Source organism: Dermacentor albipictus, chromosome 1 (genome assembly GCF_038994185.2).
Source record: "Dermacentor albipictus isolate Rhodes 1998 colony chromosome 1, USDA_Dalb.pri_finalv2, whole genome shotgun sequence".
NCBI lineage: Eukaryota > Metazoa > Arthropoda > Arachnida > Ixodida > Ixodidae > Dermacentor > Dermacentor albipictus.
In genome coordinates, this window is record NC_091821.1 from 465,257,108 (window position 1) to 465,276,014 (window position 18,907).

At 42.3% G+C, this 18,907-nt stretch overlaps 1 protein-coding gene across 1 annotated transcript in view; it reads right to left on the reverse strand.

Moving 5' to 3' along the window:
• LOC135905642 (serine-rich adhesin for platelets-like) overlaps positions 1-18,907 on the reverse strand; it is a 108,324-nt gene that overhangs the window by 57,826 nt on the left and 31,591 nt on the right. The window contains exons 8-24 of the mRNA XM_070531484.1: positions 16,160-16,219; positions 15,654-15,713; positions 15,152-15,211; positions 14,640-14,699; positions 14,128-14,187; positions 10,462-10,521; positions 9,951-10,010; positions 9,446-9,505; positions 8,941-9,000; positions 8,436-8,495; positions 7,426-7,485; positions 6,416-6,475; positions 5,904-5,963; positions 5,394-5,453; positions 4,883-4,942; positions 2,907-3,170; positions 1,106-1,138 (exon numbers count right to left, since the gene is read on the reverse strand). Of these exons, the coding sequence (XP_070387585.1) occupies positions 1,106-1,138; positions 2,907-3,170; positions 4,883-4,942; positions 5,394-5,453; positions 5,904-5,963; positions 6,416-6,475; positions 7,426-7,485; positions 8,436-8,495; positions 8,941-9,000; positions 9,446-9,505; positions 9,951-10,010; positions 10,462-10,521; positions 14,128-14,187; positions 14,640-14,699; positions 15,152-15,211; positions 15,654-15,713; positions 16,160-16,219 (1,197 nt within the window). The remainder of the gene's footprint in view (positions 1-1,105; positions 1,139-2,906; positions 3,171-4,882; positions 4,943-5,393; positions 5,454-5,903; positions 5,964-6,415; positions 6,476-7,425; positions 7,486-8,435; positions 8,496-8,940; positions 9,001-9,445; positions 9,506-9,950; positions 10,011-10,461; positions 10,522-14,127; positions 14,188-14,639; positions 14,700-15,151; positions 15,212-15,653; positions 15,714-16,159; positions 16,220-18,907) is intronic.

Here is an 18,907-nt window from a genome sequence, read left to right on the forward strand (position 1 = left end):
GTTTGAAGCGGAATTTTGATTTAGGGCCTGAATTTTGTTAAAAAGGTTTTCAAAATTGGAAAGCTCGAAAAAAATTTAGGAGCGTGAAGTTTACATATTATTAGCTCTGTATCAAGAACCGACAATGCGGTTCTATAAACGGTACTCATTAGATTATTGAAAGCGGACGAAGTCTATATGTGATTTTATGCCTTTTTTTCAATCGTGGTGTTTTACGTGCCAAAACAACTTTCTGATTATGAGGCACGCCGTAGTGGACGACTCCGGAAATTTCGACCACCTGGGGTTCATTAACGTGCACCTAAATCTAAGTACACGGGTGTTTTCGCATTTCGCCCTCATCGAAATGCGGCCGCCGCGGCCGGGATTCGATCCCGCGACCTCGTGCTCAGTAGCCCAACACCAAGCCACTGAGCAACCACGGCGGGTCATTTTATATCTTGTGTGATTTTGTTGCGTTGCGTACAGGGGTTCCTTAAAAGCTGTATTTTCATACGACAACATTTTTTTAGATTCATGTGTAACATGAATTTTGTTCGTTTAGATGTACTATTGAATGCAACTTACTGAATTGTGATATCGTTTTTCATTGATGAGTTAGAGTTGTAAACTTGATAGTTTTGTTCTCTGAAAATTCCTGATTTTTGCCAATTCCCAATAAAACATTCACCCCCTAAACAAAAAAAAATTAAACCAAGTCACTAGATATTAAGTTTTTCTTTTAAATGCGACAAACAGCCAAATTTCGTTCAGTGGTTGCCGAGAAAAACGAATTTTCCTTGCACCTACATTTAAATAGGGGCACCAGAGGCAAAGCTTCCTCTTAACAGCTTCTATAACGTTAGATGTATAGTTAATACAGGCAATACCTATATTAGTGACACAGCCTAATATTATTAGTGAACCATGCTACGCGGTTTACCTATTTTCCCGTTCATTCGCAGTGAAACCTAATATGCAGGGATATATCGCAAATGCGATGTAGGCTATTTGTTGTATCTTCTGTATTGCCTTCTTCTGGCTTCGCATAGATAGTACTACTACAATATAATTAACACGAGGCCGACTAACCTATGTAGATATATTGTATATTAACGTCACTTACCTCTTCGAACGTAACTTGGATCTATCGGTCGATCTAGGGAAGAAATGCATAAGAACCTTGAACATTATCTTCATTATTTACGCTGGAGGTAAAATGAAAGCCTACGTGAAGCGCAATCAGCTTTTAAAAACTGAATTGAAAGTTTACCGTACTGAAGCAGTTCCACTTGACAAATCTGAGAACACTAGAAGAGTTCTGCAAAATTTGTAAAGTGGCTTAACTTAGGCCGCTTAAGCTTAAACACCTAGGCGTGTGTTGCGGTGTTCGAAAAAGAAATAATCCAACTACAACGCTTCAGTCGCGACAGAAGAAAGCAAGCACTCATGTTGCTACAGACTGTTCTCCCATTAAAGGAGGCAACCACGTGTTTTCACATTGGCAACGTGCGGTTCCAAATTCTAGAGCATTGAGGAACCGAAGCAGAGCACGCATTCCATAAATTCGCTTTCACTGATTCAATTCCAATAACATCAAAAGTGCCTGCGTGTCCAGAAACGTGCCGCAGCACGTGGCCTAGATTTGCATAACATTTTCTGTCGGTTTTCTGCCTTTTTCGTTTGCCTCATGAGTCACGGAAACGGCCCATTTAAAACTTGGAAGGCTTTCCAAAAAAAAAACGAATTCAAGGCGATTCTGTTCAATTCAATGTTACTAGGCTAAGTATAGGTTTTTTCACGTGAGTACAACCAAGAAAACAAAGGCGTGGAAGACGAGCGAAATCAATTACAGTGAAGATCATGGGTCTCGCAGCCTCATTCAGCTAGATGAAGAACCCCGTGTTGTAGATTGGTGTAGTTATTGCGCGGCAGTGCCGATCACCTGGCTTAAGTACTCTCTATAGGACCGCAGCTGATAAAATTGAGAATTGAGGAATACTATAATAAAAAAATAAGAGCGAAGCTTGTCCTTGGTGCACCTGACCTTCTTCACATTTAAGTAACTTACAGGTAACGGTGCCGGATTGCTTCGGCTTCCCGCTCCATCATCTCATGATTTTTTCGTTGTTGTCAGATTGGCCAAGCTAGGGCGGCTCTCAAGGTTCGTTTGTTGCACGACGTTATCGGCGCGCGGGCGAGCATCCCTCGAGGCCGGGCGCATCGGAGCGTGTTGGTCGCGTCCGCTTGCATTGGCTGCGCTGGTGCGTCCAACCATCGGTCGTACTATAGACGCTGCTGTTCTCGCCAACATGACGTAATGTGTGGGCGCTAACGCTAAGTCGGACTGTATTAACCCTTAACGGCTGCATAGGCGTGCCAATGGCGAGTTCTTTCGCGGGCGAGTTCTCGCCGCCACTCGTCGATAGTTGCCCGTTCCTCAGTCGTTCGCACAAGGCGTCGTCATCCCGTCCGTTTTCCGAGACTGAACTGAACGGAAACGAATCTGGTGCAGCGCGCGCGAAACACTTTTCTGCCCTTTCCCTCTCTGGCGGACGCGAAACGGCTCTGATTGGTTGCGCGCGTGAAGTGAGCGCGCGCTTATGCAGCTGGAATCCTTGCTAATGACTCGCGCTCCGGCGCCGGTCCGGCTGTCAACTCATCAAACCGCCCTTTCCGACAGCTGCTCTGCTCTGGGAGCAACTGGGTTTTTTTACGTAACCACGACAATGCCAGTTGAGCCATTACAAACTTCCTTTGAATAAAAGAAAACCCGTAGAAATTCAAAAGTAATGACAAACATGTTACGAGTAGGTCTTTCCAGCATGGGATCAACGAGGAATGACGCTTGTTGCGCATCGGGCAATACAACGACAATACTGAAACAAAGAGTGCGAATTTCTCAACAATCAGCTGATTGTACTTACAAGTTGTCCTCGTCGTTGATGAGAAGGTCGACGTCAATGAGGATGCGATACGCGTGGTTGTACTCGGAGTTTTCTTGGTCCTAGGCACTGCTGTTGTCCGTGCGGCTGCAGTGGTGGGGTGTCTTGCCGTAGTCTCCGATTTCGTATGTGCCGCAGCCGTGCTGGCAAGCGACATGCTCTTGGTAATAAGCTTGTCTTCGCTGCCAGGTGTCCCAGCTCCAGTCTGAGAAGGGCTATGTGACGAGACAGGTGTCGGGCTAAGACCTAGAAAGATGTCAGAACTCAACTTGAGTAAAATGGTACATTGTACATACTTTTTCATGATCTTTTAATTCAAGTCGCCGGGTCGGACTCATGCATATCATGTGTCAAAAAATTTTCCTTTAAGTCCTTTGTCTACTCTACATCGCTTACTGTGGTCGTCAAAGCTGTCTGAGCAGAAATAAATGCATACACAGTGAAGCAGAGAGTGACAAGGGTTGCCAATTTACTCATGAGTTTGTATTAATGCTGGCAATGACATGGGTTAAGGAAGCGTAACGGAGGACGCCTAAGTGGCGACCATTGCACCTTCCTAATCTAGACCTCGGGGTGCGGCCCCTGAAGAGCAGGTGAAGCGCCCGAAGCGTTCTGCCCCCGTGTTTTCAGCTGATGCTCGTAATCTGATCTGGCTATGTGCACGGAGAAAGGCCACAAGAGTGAAAGTGCTGAGAGGAGCCAGGATACGGGTGAGAGCAGCCCAGAGACGGGTAGATGCGCAAAACAAGTTTCAGCGGCAACTTATGCAGCTCCTTCACGAAGAAGGCCGGCACGCATTTTATCAACCATTAAACGCCGTACGACAGTCCGTGTTGTACAACAAATACGTTATCGCATGGCTGTTAGAAAATAAACTCCTGTTTCCTTCGCTTTTGCGCCTTTTCTGACGGAAGACAGTTTCGAAACAGCGCGCAAAGCGTAAATGTTTTCGGTGGCGCTCATTGCTTTTGAGTGTAATGTTGTGCCTCGTCCCCCGCCATTTCGCACGCCTGTCGCACAAATTTCCAGTACGAGAGTGTCAGCAATTGGTAAGCGCGCTTATCAATAAAGCTACAGTTTTGTTTGCTATTCTAAGCTTCGGCGATGAAAGCTTTGTCTCTACGATATCGCACGAGTCCCTCTTGCACTACGTTGACCAACTGTGACGGAAATAAGGCAGCCGGTAATAAGATAACACCGAGTAACTGGCGAGTTAGTATAGGACACCACACTGACTAGCTCGGCTGGGTGCGTCATTTGTGTTGCCATGACCCACATCACGTTTCCTCTCTTCATTTTGTCGACCTCATCCCAAGTGCTGCTGTCGGCAGAATGACACCCTGCATTCCCTGTTCAAAAAGATATTTCGATGGACACAAGGGATTTCTGGCTTCTTGGGCAAGAAGGGGGGCTGTTTAAAAGGATAGTGGATGTTCTAGCGAATTTCAATAGTTAGCGGCATGTAAGCGGCTATTGGAGGCTGCAGTTATTCTCGTGGCATATACCGCTAAAAATAAAACCAAACAGAGGAACTAAGCATTCGAAGCGCTTCTCTTAGATAACAACGTTCTGCGATGAAATCCGGCTCCACGCACTGTTTGCAGCAGCTTCATTTTCTCAAAAAGAGAGCTTATTTCCAAAGGGGCGGAGTAGGAGTCTTATTTTATTGGTAAACACCTCATGGACCATAAACGGATCTAACATTTTTTAAATTGATAGTAATTCAGTGTTAAGTATTATTAAGTCTGAATAACGGATATTTGATCTCCCAAAAATTTACCATGATGATCCTGCTGTCGTGTGGATGACATTACGAGGTTAACCTAAATCATTGCATTTGTATCATTCGAAAATTGGTGTATTTTGCTTGGCACTATTTAGTTTTTATTTATTTTTGTCTGCACATGCATTTCGGCACACAGAGAATGAGCCCTGTGAGTTACGGGGTTTTCACCGACCTGGAAACTTTGGTGACGCCGTCGTGGACACCTTCCGGGGATGCATTGTAGTAATTGCCCCTGCAAATTTGTATAGAAGGCGCATCAAAAATAAACCAAACGAGCATTTCGTCAGTAATCAGGTATCGACTGCTGACTAATTGAAAGAGTAACTGTTCAACTCTTTGATTCCTTAGGCTCGCTAGGTTAAGGCAGCGATATTTATTCATATCCTTGCACAGCGGGACCTATAAGGTAAAACTATTCCAATCTGTTTTTATATAAATCTCCTGACGTCACGTTTACGTAACCACCACCGCAAGCATCGACCGGTAACACACAGCCTTGTTTCAAATGCCCAATCAAACGCGCTTCTCGTTTATAGGATGTCACTCTCTTTTGCTTCGAAAACTCTTTGCTTCTGAAATTGGTGTATTTTTCTTGGCACTATTTTGTTTTTATTTATTTTTGTCGGCACATGCATTTCGGCACACAGAGAATGAGCACTGTGAGTTACGGGGTTTTCACCGACCTGGAAAATTTGGTGATGCCGTCGTGGACACCTTCCGGGGAGGCATTGTAGTAGTTACCCCTGCAAATTTGCATAGAAGGCGCATCAAAACTAAAGCAAACGAGCATTTCGTCAGTAATCAGTTATCGACTGCTGACTAATTGAAAGAGTAACTGTTCAATTCTTCGATTCCTTAGGCTTGCTAAGTTAAGGCAGCGATATTTATTCATATCCTTGCACAGCGGGACCTATAAGGTAAAACTATTCCAATCTGTTTTTATATAAATCCCCTGACGTCACATTTACGTAACCACCACCGCAAGCATCGACCGGTAACACACAGCCTTCTTTCAAATGCCCAATCAAACGCGCTTCTCGTTTATAGGATGTCACTCTCTTTTGCTTTGAAAACTCCTTACTTCGGAAATTGGTGTATTTTGCTTGGCAATATTTTGTTTTTATTTATTTTTTCGGCACATGCATTTCGGCACACAGAAAATGAGCACTGTGAGTTACAAGGTTTTCACCGACCTGGAATCTTTGGTGACGCCGTCGTGGACACATTCCGGGGACGCATTGGTGTAGTTGACCCTGATAATTTGTATAGAAGGCGCATCGAAAATAAAGCAAATGAGCATTTCGTCAATAATCTGGTATCGACTGCTCACTTGATTAAAAGAGTAACTGTTCCATTCTTCCATTCCTAAGGCTTGCTATGTTAAGGCACCGATATTTATTGAGATCCTTTCATAACGAGCCCTATTACGTAAAACCATTCAGACCTGTTTTTATACCAATACCCTGACGTCAAACTTACGTAAACACCAACGCAAGCATCTGCCGGTAACACACAGCCTTGTTTCAAATGCCCAATCAAACGCGCTTCTCGTTTATAGGATGTCACTCTCTTTTGTTTTGAAAACTCTTTGCTTCGGAAATTGGTGTATTTTGCTTGGCAATATTTTGTTTTTATTTATTTTTGCCTGCACATGCATTTCGGCACACAGAAAATGAGCCCTGTGAGTTACGAGGTTTTCACCGACCTGGAATCTTTGGTGACGCCGTCGTGGACACATTCCGGGGACGCATTGGTGTAGTTGACCCTGATAATTTGTATAGAAGGCGCATCGAAAATAAAGCAAATGAGCATTTCGTCAATAATCTCGTATCGACTGCTGACTTGAATAAAAGAGTAACTGTTCAATTCTTCCATTCCTAAGGCTTGCTAGGTTAAGGCACCGATATTTATTGAGATCCTTTCACAACGAGCCCTATTACGTAAAACCATTCAGACCTGTTTTTATACCAATACCCTGACGTCAAATTTACGTAAACACAAACGCAAGCATCTGCCGGTAACACATAGCCTTCTTTCAAATGCCCAATAAAACGCGCTTCTCGTTTATAGGATGTCAATTTGCTTTGCTTTGAAAATTGTTTGCTTCGGAAATTGGTGTATTTTGCTTGGCAATATTTTGTTTTTATATTCTTTACATGCCTTTCGGCCCACAGAAAATGAGCACTGTGAGTTACGAGGTTTTACCCGACCTGGAAACTTTGGTGACGCTGTCGTGGACACCTTCCGAGGACGCATTGTTGTAGATGACCCTGATAATTTGTATAGAAGGCGCATCAAAAATAAAGCAAATGAGCCTTTCGTCACTAATCTGGTATCGACTGCTGACTTAATTAGAAGAGTAAATGTTCAATTCTTCCATTCCTAAGGCTTGCTAGGTTAAGGCACCGATATTTATTGAGATCCTTTCATAACGATCCCTATTACGTAAAACCATTCCGACCTATTTTTATACCAATACCCTGACGTCAAATTTACGTAAACACCAACGCAAGCATCTGCCGGTAACACACAGCCTTGTTTCAAATGCCCAATCAAACGCGCTTCTCGTTTATAGGATGTCACTCTCTTTTGTTTTGAAAACTCTTTGCTTCAGAAATTGGCGTATTTTGCTTGGCAATATTTTGCTTTTATATTCTTTACATGCCTTTCGGCCCACCGAAAATGAGCACTGTGAGTTACGAGGTTTTCACCGACCTGGAATCTTTGGTGACGCCGTCGTGGACACCTTCCGGGGACGCATTGGTGTAGTTGACCCTGATAATTTGTATAGAAGGCGCATCAAAAATAAAGCAAATGAGCATTTCGTCAATAATCTGGTATCGACTGCTGACTTGATTAAAAGAGTAACTGTTCAATTCTTCCATTCCTTAGGCTTGCTAGGTTAAGGCACCGATAATTATTGAGATCCTTTCATAACGAGCCCTATTACGTAAAACCATTCAGACCTGTTTTTATACCAATACCCTGACGTCAAATTTACGTAAACACAAACGCAAGCATCTGCCGGTAACACACAGCCTTCTTTCAAATGCCCAATAAAACGCGCTTCTCGTTTATAGGATGTCAATTTGCTTTGCTTTGAAAATTGTTTGCTTTGGAAATTGGTGTATTTTGCTTGGCAATATTTTGTTTTTATATTCTTTACATGCCTTTCGGCCCACAGAAAATGAGCACTGTGAGTTACGAGGTTTTAACCGACCTGGAAACTTTGGTGACGCTGTCGTGGACACCTTCCGAGGACGCATTGTTGTAGATGACCCTGATAATTTGTATATAAGGCGCATCAAAAATAAAGCAAATGAGCATTTCGTCACTAATCTGGTATCGACTGCTGACTTAATTAGAAGAGTTAATGTTCAATTCTTCCATTCCTAAGGCTTGCTAGGTTAAGGCACCGATATTTATTGAGATCCTTTCATAACGATCCCTATTACGTAAAACCATTCCGACCTGTTTTTATACCAATACCATGACGTCAAATTTACGTAAACACCAACGCAAGCATCTACCGGTAACACACAGCCTTGTTTCAAATTCCCAATCAAACGCGCTTCTCGTTTATAGGATGTCACTCTCTTTTGTTTTGAAAACTCTTTGCTTCAGAAATTGGCGTATTTTGCTTGGCAATATTTTGTTTTTATATTCTTTACATGCCTTTCGGCCCACAGAAAATGAGCACTGTGAGTTACGAGGTTTTCACCGACCTGGAGTCTTTGGTGACGCCGTCGTGGACACCTTCCGGGGACGCATTGGTGTAGTTGATCCTGATAATTTGTATAGAAGGCGCATCAAAAATAAAGCAAATGAGCATTTCGTCAATAATCTGGTATCGACTGCTGACTTGATTAAAAGAGTAACTGTTCAATTCTTCCATTCCTTAGGCTTGCTAGGTTAAGGCACCGATATTTATTGAGATCCTTTCATAACGAGCCCTATTACGTAAAACCATTCAGACCTGTTTTTATACCAATACCCTGACGTCAAATTTACGTAAACACAAACGCAAGCATCTGCCGGTAACACACAGCCTTCTTTCAAATGCCCAATAAAACGCGCTTCTCGTTTATAGGATGTCAATTTGCTTTGCTTTGAAAATTGTTTGCTTTGGAAATTGGTGTATTTTGCTTGGCAATATTTTGTTTTTATATTCTTTACATGCCTTTCGGCCCACAGAAAATGAGCACTGTGAGTTACGAGGTTTTAACCGACCTGGAAACTTTGGTGACGCTGTCGTGGACACCTTCCGAGGACGCATTGTTGTAGATGACCCTGATAATTTGTATATAAGGCGCATCAAAAATAAAGCAAATGAGCATTTCGTCACTAATCTGGTATCGACTGCTGACTTAATTAGAAGAGTAAATGTTCAATTCTTCCATTCCTAAGGCTTGCTAGGTTAAGGCACCGATATTTATTGAGATCCTTTCATAACGATCCCTATTACGTAAAACCATTCCGACCTGTTTTTATACCAATACCATGACGTCAAATTTACGTAAACACCAACGCAAGCATCTACCGGTAACACACAGCCTTGTTTCAAATGCCCAATCAAACGCGCTTCTCGTTTATAGGATGTCACTCTCTTTTGTTTTGAAAACTCTTTGCTTCAGAAATTGGCGTATTTTGCTTGGCAATATTTTGTTTTTATATTCTTTACATGCCTTTCAGCCCACAGAAAATGAGCACTGTGAGTTACGAGGTTTTCACCGACCTGGAGTCTTTGGTGACGCCGTCGTGGACACCTTCCGGGGACGCATTGGTGTAGTTGATCCTGATAATTTGTATAGAAGGCGCATCAAAAATAAAGCAAATGAGCATTTCGTCAATAATCTGGTATCGACTGCTGACTTGATTAAAAGAGTAACTGTTCAATTCTTCCATTCCTTAGGCTTGCTAGGTTAAGGCACCGATATTTATTGAGATCCTTTCATAACGAGCCCTATTACGTAAAACCATTCAGACCTGTTTTTATACCAATACCCTGACGTCAAATTTACGTAAACACAAACGCAAGCATCTGCCGGTAACACACAGCCTTCTTTCAAATGCCCAATAAAACGCGCTTCTCGTTTATAGGATGTCAATTTGCTTTGCTTTGAAAATTGTTTGCTTCGGAAATTGGTGTATTTTGCTTGGCAATATTTTGTTTTTATATTCTTTACATGCCTTTCGGCCCACAGGAAATGAGCACTGTGAGTTACGAGGTTTTCACCGACCTGGAAACTTTATTGACGCCGTCGTGGACACCTTCCGGGGTGGCATTGTTGTAGTTGACACTGTAAATTTGATTAGAAGGCGCATCAAAAATAAAGCAAATGAGAATTATGTCAGTATTCAGGTGTCGACTGTTGAGGTAATTGAAAGAGTAACTGTTCAATTCTTCCATTCCTTAGGGTGGCTAGGTTAAAGCAGCGGTGTTTATTCAGATCCTTGAATAACGGGCCCTATTACGTAAAACTATTCCAATCTGTTTTTATGCCAATACCCTGACGTCAAATGTACGTAAACACTAACGCAAGCATCTGCCGGTAACACACAGCTTTGTTTCAAATGCCCAATCAAACACGCTTCTCCTTTATAGGATGTCGATTTCCTTTGCTATGAAAATTGTTTGCCTCGGAAATTGCTGTATTTTGCTTGGCACAATTTTGTTTTATTTATGTTTGTATGCACATGCATTTCCGCACACAGATAATGAGCACGGTGAGTTACGAGGTTTTCACCGACCTGGAAACTTTGTTGACGTCATTGCAGACACCTTCCGGGGACGCATTGTAATAGTTGCCCCTGCAAATTTGTATAGAAGACGCATCAAAAATAAAGCAAACGAGCATTTCGTCAGTAATCAGGTATCGACTGCTGACTAATTGAATGAATGAATGAATGAATGAATGAATGAATGAATGAATGAATGAATGAATGAATGAATGAATGAATGAATGAATGAATGAATTTTTTATTTCTCCTGTTTACAACAGAAAGGAAGCAGAAGCTAAAGGCCATGTGGCCTGACGAAGGCTTCTGCTCCCGCAACAATTCGGCACGCAGGCCGTACGCAGCAACATGTATCATACATACATACTGAAATCAACTGAAATAGTCACGAGACAATATTGTTTTCGTGAGACAAAACATGTATACAAGAAATATGAGAAACGAATAGGATACTCAAAGTACGATGCATTTTTTAAGCGAACAACCACAACCAAAGAACAAAAGAAACAAAAGACTGACAATTTATAGTGTGGTTCTAATCAGACGAACTCAATATTGTTCAGGATGAGAAGATGTTTTAATGATTTATTCGAATATTCTATAATTTCATCTTCAAAATCACGTAGGCGGTTTAGTAGTGCAGGTGCCTGGTAACTGACTAGTTGTTTTCCGTAATTGGTTCGTATTTTTGGTGTTCTGATGTTATGTTGTCGAAGGCTGTAATGCGGATTGGGGGGTACATTCAAGATGTACTGCGATTTGTTCTGTTTAATGTATTGCAGCAACTTGTAATAATACACCTGGTTTGCCTTTAACATAGAGTGTTTTATAAAATATGGTGTGGTTCTAAAGTTTTGTACAGGGCCATAGTATCCCTCGAATGCGCGTAGGACTCTTTTTTGTAGCACTATCAGTTTATTATAATTTTTTTGCGAAGTAGTGCCCCAAATTAAAATACAGTAGGTTAATCTAGAATAAAAGAGTGCGTAGTATAAAGAACTTTTCAACCATGGAGGGACCAGAGTACTGAGTCTGTATAAGCAGCCAACAGTTCTGCTTAGTTCGATAGCAAGTTTGTCGATGTGCATGTTCCAGGCCAAATCCTCTTGGAACCACACTCCTAGAAATTTTTGACATTTTACCTGTTCTATCAGCCCGTCTTCAAAGAGAATAGTTGCAGTGCAGTTACGTGGTTTATTAGTAGGAGCAAATATCATATATTTCGTTTTGGATGAATTCATTTGTAGCTTATTATGTTGTAACCAGCAAGAGAGTTGCTTCAGGTAATTGTTAACTTTTGATTCGAGCTCTGTTATAGTAGCAGCTTTAAAGAATATGTTAGTGTCATCTGCATACATAACTAATTCGGGAGAGTCGGGTATGTCACACAGATCATTAATATATATTATAAATAGAAGAGGTCCAAGTATTGATCCTTGTGGAACACCCGTTACGATTTCCGCGTAAGATGAAACATCATTATTTATACTGACATATTGATAGCGATTGGTTAAGTAATGTCGTAAAAGTTCCAATACGATACCTCGTACACCGCACTGTTCCAATTTGCTAATTAATAAACTGTGGCATACTGAATCGAAGGCTTTCCTAAAGTCTACAAATAAACCTAATGTGTACATTTTATTTTCAATATTTGCTATTATTTTATGTTTGATATTAAGAAGAGCTACTTCACAAGATTTATTTTTTTGGAATCCATACTGCATGTCACTAATTACACTATATTTACTGAAAAATGTTTGTAGTCTAACATTCAGGGCACTCTCGAATACCTTTGATAGAACAGGTAAGACAGATATCGGCCGGAAATTTGTCATTAAATGTTTATCACCTCCTTTGTAAATAGGGCATACACGTGCTATTTTTAGACAATCAGGAAATATACCGGTTTCAAACATTCTGTTTATGATGTGAACAAGGACAGGTGCAATTATATCCGCAATGTATTTCATTGGTACTGGTTTCACATCATCGTACCCAGCAGAGACGGTGTTTTTTACTTTGAACAGCAGTTGCACAACTTCAGCAGGTGTAACAGGTGTAAGTATCACTGAGTTAGTAAGACTGAATTTATTCACTATAGATGTGGTCGTGGGCTCCGCCCTGTCGGGATACTGGGTGCTGGAGACGAAATATTCATTTAGAGCAGCTGCTGCTTCTCTGCCTGTCAACAGGCCAGTGGCTGTCTTTATGTTAATCTCCGTATTCTGTCTTTTCGTAGACGTTAAGTGTCTAACTTCGTTCCAAACTTTCCTAGGGTCATTTTTTATTTTAGCAAATAGCCGTTCATAGTACTTAATTTTTGCTTGCTTTAATGCACTGTTGACCTGATTTCTGTATTTTTTGTAATCAGTCAACAATTGCACACTCCTACATTTTACGAACAAGTGATACATTTTATTTTTTCTTGTTATCATTTTTAGCAAAGCAGCGTTTATCCAGGGTTTTCGTATTTTCTTGCTCCTCTGACTGCAAAATTTCAACGGAAACGCTAGGTCGTAGCACGTAATCATTTTATGAAAGAACAATTCGTAGGCTGCATTTGGATCTTGTTTTTCAAATACAGATGACCAGTCTGTTGATAGGATCAGAGCACGAAAATTTTCTAATGCGCTTGCGTGGAAACTGCGAATCTGCGCTTTTATTCCTCCTTCCACTCGTTTGTGCGCGTGAGGAATGAAACAAAATACAGGTAGATGATCACTTATATCAGCGGATAACAGTCCCGCAAGGCAGTCAGTCGGATGTACATTGGTTATGCATATATCAAGCAAGGTAGCCGTTTGCGCCGTTAGCCTAGTGGGTTCTGAGATTACGTTTGTGCACATGAACGAATTGATAAGACCAGCAAACTGTCTAGATGATATGTCGTCCGACAACATATCGATGTTTACGTCACCCATTATGATAAAGGGGGAGGACGAATGGCTAAGGAAATGTAGTACCTGTTCTAGGAAATCAAAGAACGTCAGTTTGTTTCCCAATGGTGGGCGATAAATAACCACAACTGTGACATATTCTAAGCGTACCATTATACATTCTATATTGTTCGTTACAAGTGAAAATTCTGAAATAATCTCATGTACAAGACACTGTTTAACATAGACAGCCACGCCACCTCCTCTGCATTTTGTTCTTACTAACCCATGGTATGTGTAATTTTCACAGTACGGGGGGTTGTCATTCACAGTAAGCCATGTTTCACAATACAACAAGATGTCAAAATTATGGGCGATTGACGCAAATAAGCAGTTCAGTTTGTCCTCTTTGTTTTTTATGCTCCGCATTGAAAGAGTAACTGTTCAATTCTTTGATTCCTTAGGCTTGCTAGGTTAAGGCAGCGATATTTATTCATATCCTTGCACAGCGGGACCTATAAGGTAAGAATATTCCAATCTCTTTTTATACAAATCCCCTGACGTCAAATTTACGTAACCACCACCGGAAGCATCGACCGGTAACACACAGCCTTGTTTCAAATGCCCAATCAAACGCGCTTCTTGTTTATAGGATGTCACTCTCTTTTGCTTAGAAAACTCTTTGCTTCTGAAACTGGTGTATTTTTCTTGGCACTATATTGTTTTTATTTATTTTTGTTTGCCCATGCATTTCGGCACACAGAAAATGAGCACTGTGAGTTACGAGGTTTTCACCGACCTGCAATCTTTGGTGACGCCGTCGTGGACACCTGCCGGGGACGCATTGTTGTAGGTGACCCTGATAATTTGTATAGAAGGCGCATCAAAAATAAAGCAAATGACCATTTCGTCACTAATCTGGTATCGACTGCTTACTTAATTTTAACAGTAACTGTTCAATTCTTCCATTCCTTAGGCTTGCTAGGTTAAGGCAACGATATTTATTGAGATCCGTTCATAACGAGCCCTATTACGTAAAACCATTCCAAGCTGTTTTTATACCAATACCCTGACGTCAAATTTACGTAAACACCAAGGCAAGCATCTGCCGGTAACACACAGCCTTGTTTCAAATGCCCAATCAAACGCGCTTCTCGTTTATAGGATGTCACTCTCTTTTGCTTTGAAAACTCTTTGCTTCGGAAATTGGTGTATTTTGCTTGGCAATATGTTGTTTTTATTTATTTTTGTCTGCCTATGCATTTCGGCACACAAAAAATGAGCACTGTGAGTTACGAGGTTTTCACCGACCTGGAAACTTTGGTGACACCGTCGTGGACACCTTCCGGGGACGCATTGTTGTAGGTGACCCTGATAATTTGTATAGAAGGTGCATCAAAAATAAAGCAAATGAGCATTTCGTCACTAATCTGGTATCGACTGTTGACTTAATTCAAAGAGTAACTGTTCAATTCTTCCATTCCTTAGGCTTGATAGTTTAAGGCACCGATATTTATTGAGATCCTTTCATAACGAGCCCTATTACGTAAAACCATTCCGACCTGTTTTTATACCAATACGCTGACGTCAAATTTACGTAAACACCAACACAACCATCTGCCGGTAACACACAGCCTTGTTTCAAATGCCCAATCAAACGCGCTTCTCGTTTATAGGATGTCACTCTCTTTTGCTTCGAAAACTCTTTGCTTCGGAAATTGGTGTATTTTGCTTGGCAATATTTTGTTTTCTATTTATTTTTGTCTGCACATGCATTTCGGCACACAGAAATGAGCACTGTGAGTTACGAGGTTTTCACCGACCTGGAAACTTTATTGACGGCATCGTGGACCACTGCCGGGGCCGCATTGTTGTAATTGACTCTGTAAATTTGAATAGAAGGCGCATGAAAAATAAAGGAAATGAGCAAAATGTCAGTAATCAGGTGTCGACTGTTGAGGTAATTGAAAGAGTAACTGTTCAATTCTTCCATTAGTTAGACTTGCTAGGTTAAAGCAGCGATATTTATTCAGATCCTTGCACAACGGGCCCTATTACGTAAAACTTTTCCAATCTGCTTTTATGCCAATGCCTTGCCGTCAAATGTGCGTAAACACCAATCTGCCGTTAACACACAGCCTTGTTTCAAATGCCCAATCAACGCGCTTCTTGTTTATAGGATGTCAATTTCCTTTGCTTTGAAAATTGTTTGCCTCGGAAATTGCTGTATTTTGCTTGGCACTATTTTGTTTTATTTATGTTTGTCTGCTCATGCATTTCCGCACACAGATAATGAGCACGGTGAGTTACGAGGTTTTCACCGACCTGGAAACTTTGTTGACGCCATCGTAGACACCTTCCGGGGACGCATTGTAATAGTTGCCCCTGCAAATTTGTATAGAAGGCGATCAAAAATAAAGCAAACGAGCATTTCGTCAGTGATCAGGTATCGACTGCTGACTAATTGAAATTGTAACTGTTCAATTCTTTGATTCCTTAGGCTTGCTAATTAAGGCAGCCATATTTATTCATATCCTTGCACAGCGGGACCTATAACGTAAAACTATTCCAATTTGTTTTTATACAAATCCCCTGACGTCAAATTTACCTAACCACCAACGCAAGCATCGGCTGGTAACACACAGCCTAGTTTCAAATGCCCAATCAAACGCGCTTCTCGTTTGTAGGATGTCGCTCTCTTTTGCTTTGAAAACCCTTTGCTTCGCAAATTGGTGTATTTTGCTTGGCACTATTTTTTTATTTATTTTTGTCTGCACATGCATTTCGGTGCACAGAAGATGAGCACTGCGAGTTACGAGGTTTTCACCAACCTCTAATTTTTGTTAATGCCATCCTGGACCAATGCCGGGGGCGCATTGTTGTAGTTGACCCTGTAAATAGAAGGCGCATCAAAAATAAAGCAAATGAGCATTTCGTCACTAATCTGGAATCGACTGCTGACATAATTAAAAGAGTAACTGTTCAATTCTTCCATTCCTTAGGCTTGGTAGGTTAAGGCAGCGACATTTATTCAGATCCTTGCACACCGGGCCCTATAACGTAAACCTATTCCAATTTATTTTTATTGCTATCCCCTGGCATCACATTTACGTAACCACCAACGCAAGCATCGGCCGGTAACACGCAGCGTTGTTTCAACTGCCCGATCAAACGCGCTTCTCGTTTATGGAATGCCACTTTCTTTTGCTTTGAAAGTGGATAGCATTGCCTGCATTGGGGAGTTTTTTTTATTGGCTGAGAAGAGGCTAGGAGCACGCTCACATGGAGAGGTGTCGATGGGGCCAAGCCATCGCACTGAAAGTAGATGGCCGTATGAGGAGGGTGCTGCCAGTTTCTGCGATTGGTACGCTTCCCCTCGCGTACTTTGCGGTTTCTGGTCGAAAATCGCGGCGGCGTGCAACGGAAGTTTAAGAAGCCGGTAAAGCGGATCCTCAGCAAAACTAGAGTTGGCAGAGCAATATCGTATACGTGCTGAAACGGCTCGACAACGTTTTCTTACCGCGCAATATGTTATACGCCAATAAATCCACGCTCCCCGTCAGCTCCGAATCGCTAGTGCCACAGCGATCGGCGGCAGCCATCTTCTGTTCTTTTTGGAGTGGGGCAGGCTACGCTTATTCAGAAAAACTTTCAGTTTTGCTCGGCATATTAATGCATGTTTAACGCGTACACGTCACTTCGACGTGTTGAGCTTTCGTGGTTTTCTGACGTCGCGTGACAGACAAGTGGGCTTGCCCAAGATCATTCGAAAAATAGCAACTGTTCAAACGACGCCTTTTTCTCAAACAGGGATAAAGACGTCGTTTCACTAATTCGACGACTTTTTCGCTTCTGGCGAAAGAGAAGCCGAATCACTAATTATTATTGTTCTTTCGTTTGGTATAATTATGCATAATCAGTGTGCGCATATCATGTCAGGTGGGGCGTTCTGGCTCTATTCGTGACGTCCTGTGAAAGAAAGGCGCAGTGAGTGGTGTCTCGAAATTTTTTTCACCAATCGTCGAGGTTTGGTTGCAGAATTGGAATAGAGAAGTTTTGAATAGCTTTACAATAGAGCGCCTAACGAAAGCAAAGAATCATCACTGATTTTCTATTTGCGTAATTCGTGTTCGGCTCTGTACATAATTACAAACGGAAACGTGAAATATCCCATAATCTTTCGCAAGCTTTAGGGTTGAAAAGTAAACTGTGCAGTAACTACAGTGAACGTGAAAGCACGCACCCTGTAACATAAAACTATTCCAATATGTTTTATTCCAATTTCCTGACGTCATATTTGCGAAACCGCCAACGCAAGCATCGGGAGGTCCATAGTTCCATAGGAGGTCATTTTTTTTGCTCGGAAAACGAATAACATTGCCAACGTTGAGCGGCTTGTCTTATCTAATTGGCTCACAAGAAGCGAGGAGCACGCTCAAGTGAAGATGCATTCGATGGGGCCGAGCCAGTGCACTGAAAGTCGACAACCGGATGTGGAGGGTGATGCCGGCGTCTGCGAATGGTCCGCTTTCCCTTATGCTATGTTCAGACTACGTTCGTAAGGGGCCGATTTTTCGTAACATACGTAAGCGGAAGCGCAACAAGCGTATGCGTCTAGTTCAGACTGCGAACGTAAAGGTACCAACGTGCGCAATTCTCGCAAAAATCGTGGGTGAGAGTGTTAAAGGGTCGGCAACATTTACGACTGTTATGTTACGACCGTTGCGACACAGCCAATGACCGATAAGCTTTCGGCTTTCAACAACCGGTGACGACACTTCCGTCCTCCCGTCTGCAGACAGCTCCGGGCGCGGGAAGTGCCATTGCACCATTCCGTGCGCACGATGGGCCCGTGTTCGTGAAAATTTTTGCAGTGCGCCTCACGAGACTGTTTTCAGTTCATCTGGTTTATCCGCCGAGGAAATCGATGGCCGCAGATGCGTGCTCCGAACTTCGATGAGTGGTCTCATTAGGTTTTCAAGGAAGCGGAACTGCTGGGGCGACATGCGCATGATGTTATGAAACATCGCAGCGTCACCAATTCGGAGCTTGGCGAAAAGGTTGTGAAAATCGCCGTCCACGGCCCTGTCGAGAAATACTTGCCGCACCCAAACCCTTCTGCGTCGCCTTCGTCGTCTTTGGGCGATTGAATACATGACTATAAGTTTGTTTTGAGCGTGAATTTCTTCGATCTCGGCCAGCGCTCACATGTTGGCAGGAGCCATATTGGACCGCTGGTGACGTCGATTCTGCAGCTCCAAATTTGATTGGCCTGTTGTAAAAGCCGTAGTTTAAGCAGCAGTAAATGTGAACAAAGGTGCCGGCTTAACTGCCGTAACGTTTTTTACAGCCGTTACGTTCGATACGCCAAAAGAGCTGTTACGCGCTTTACGACCGTAGTGTGAACATAGCATTACTCAGCTTGCGGTGGCCGTTCGCAAATCGCGGTGGCATGCAACGGAAGCTTAAGAATGACGCTAACACGCAACCTCAGAAAAAACAGTTGGCAGAACGAGGTCGTAAACGTGCCTCAAATGCTCAAAAACGTTACGCCGTGGCGCAAAAATATTTCTTATATG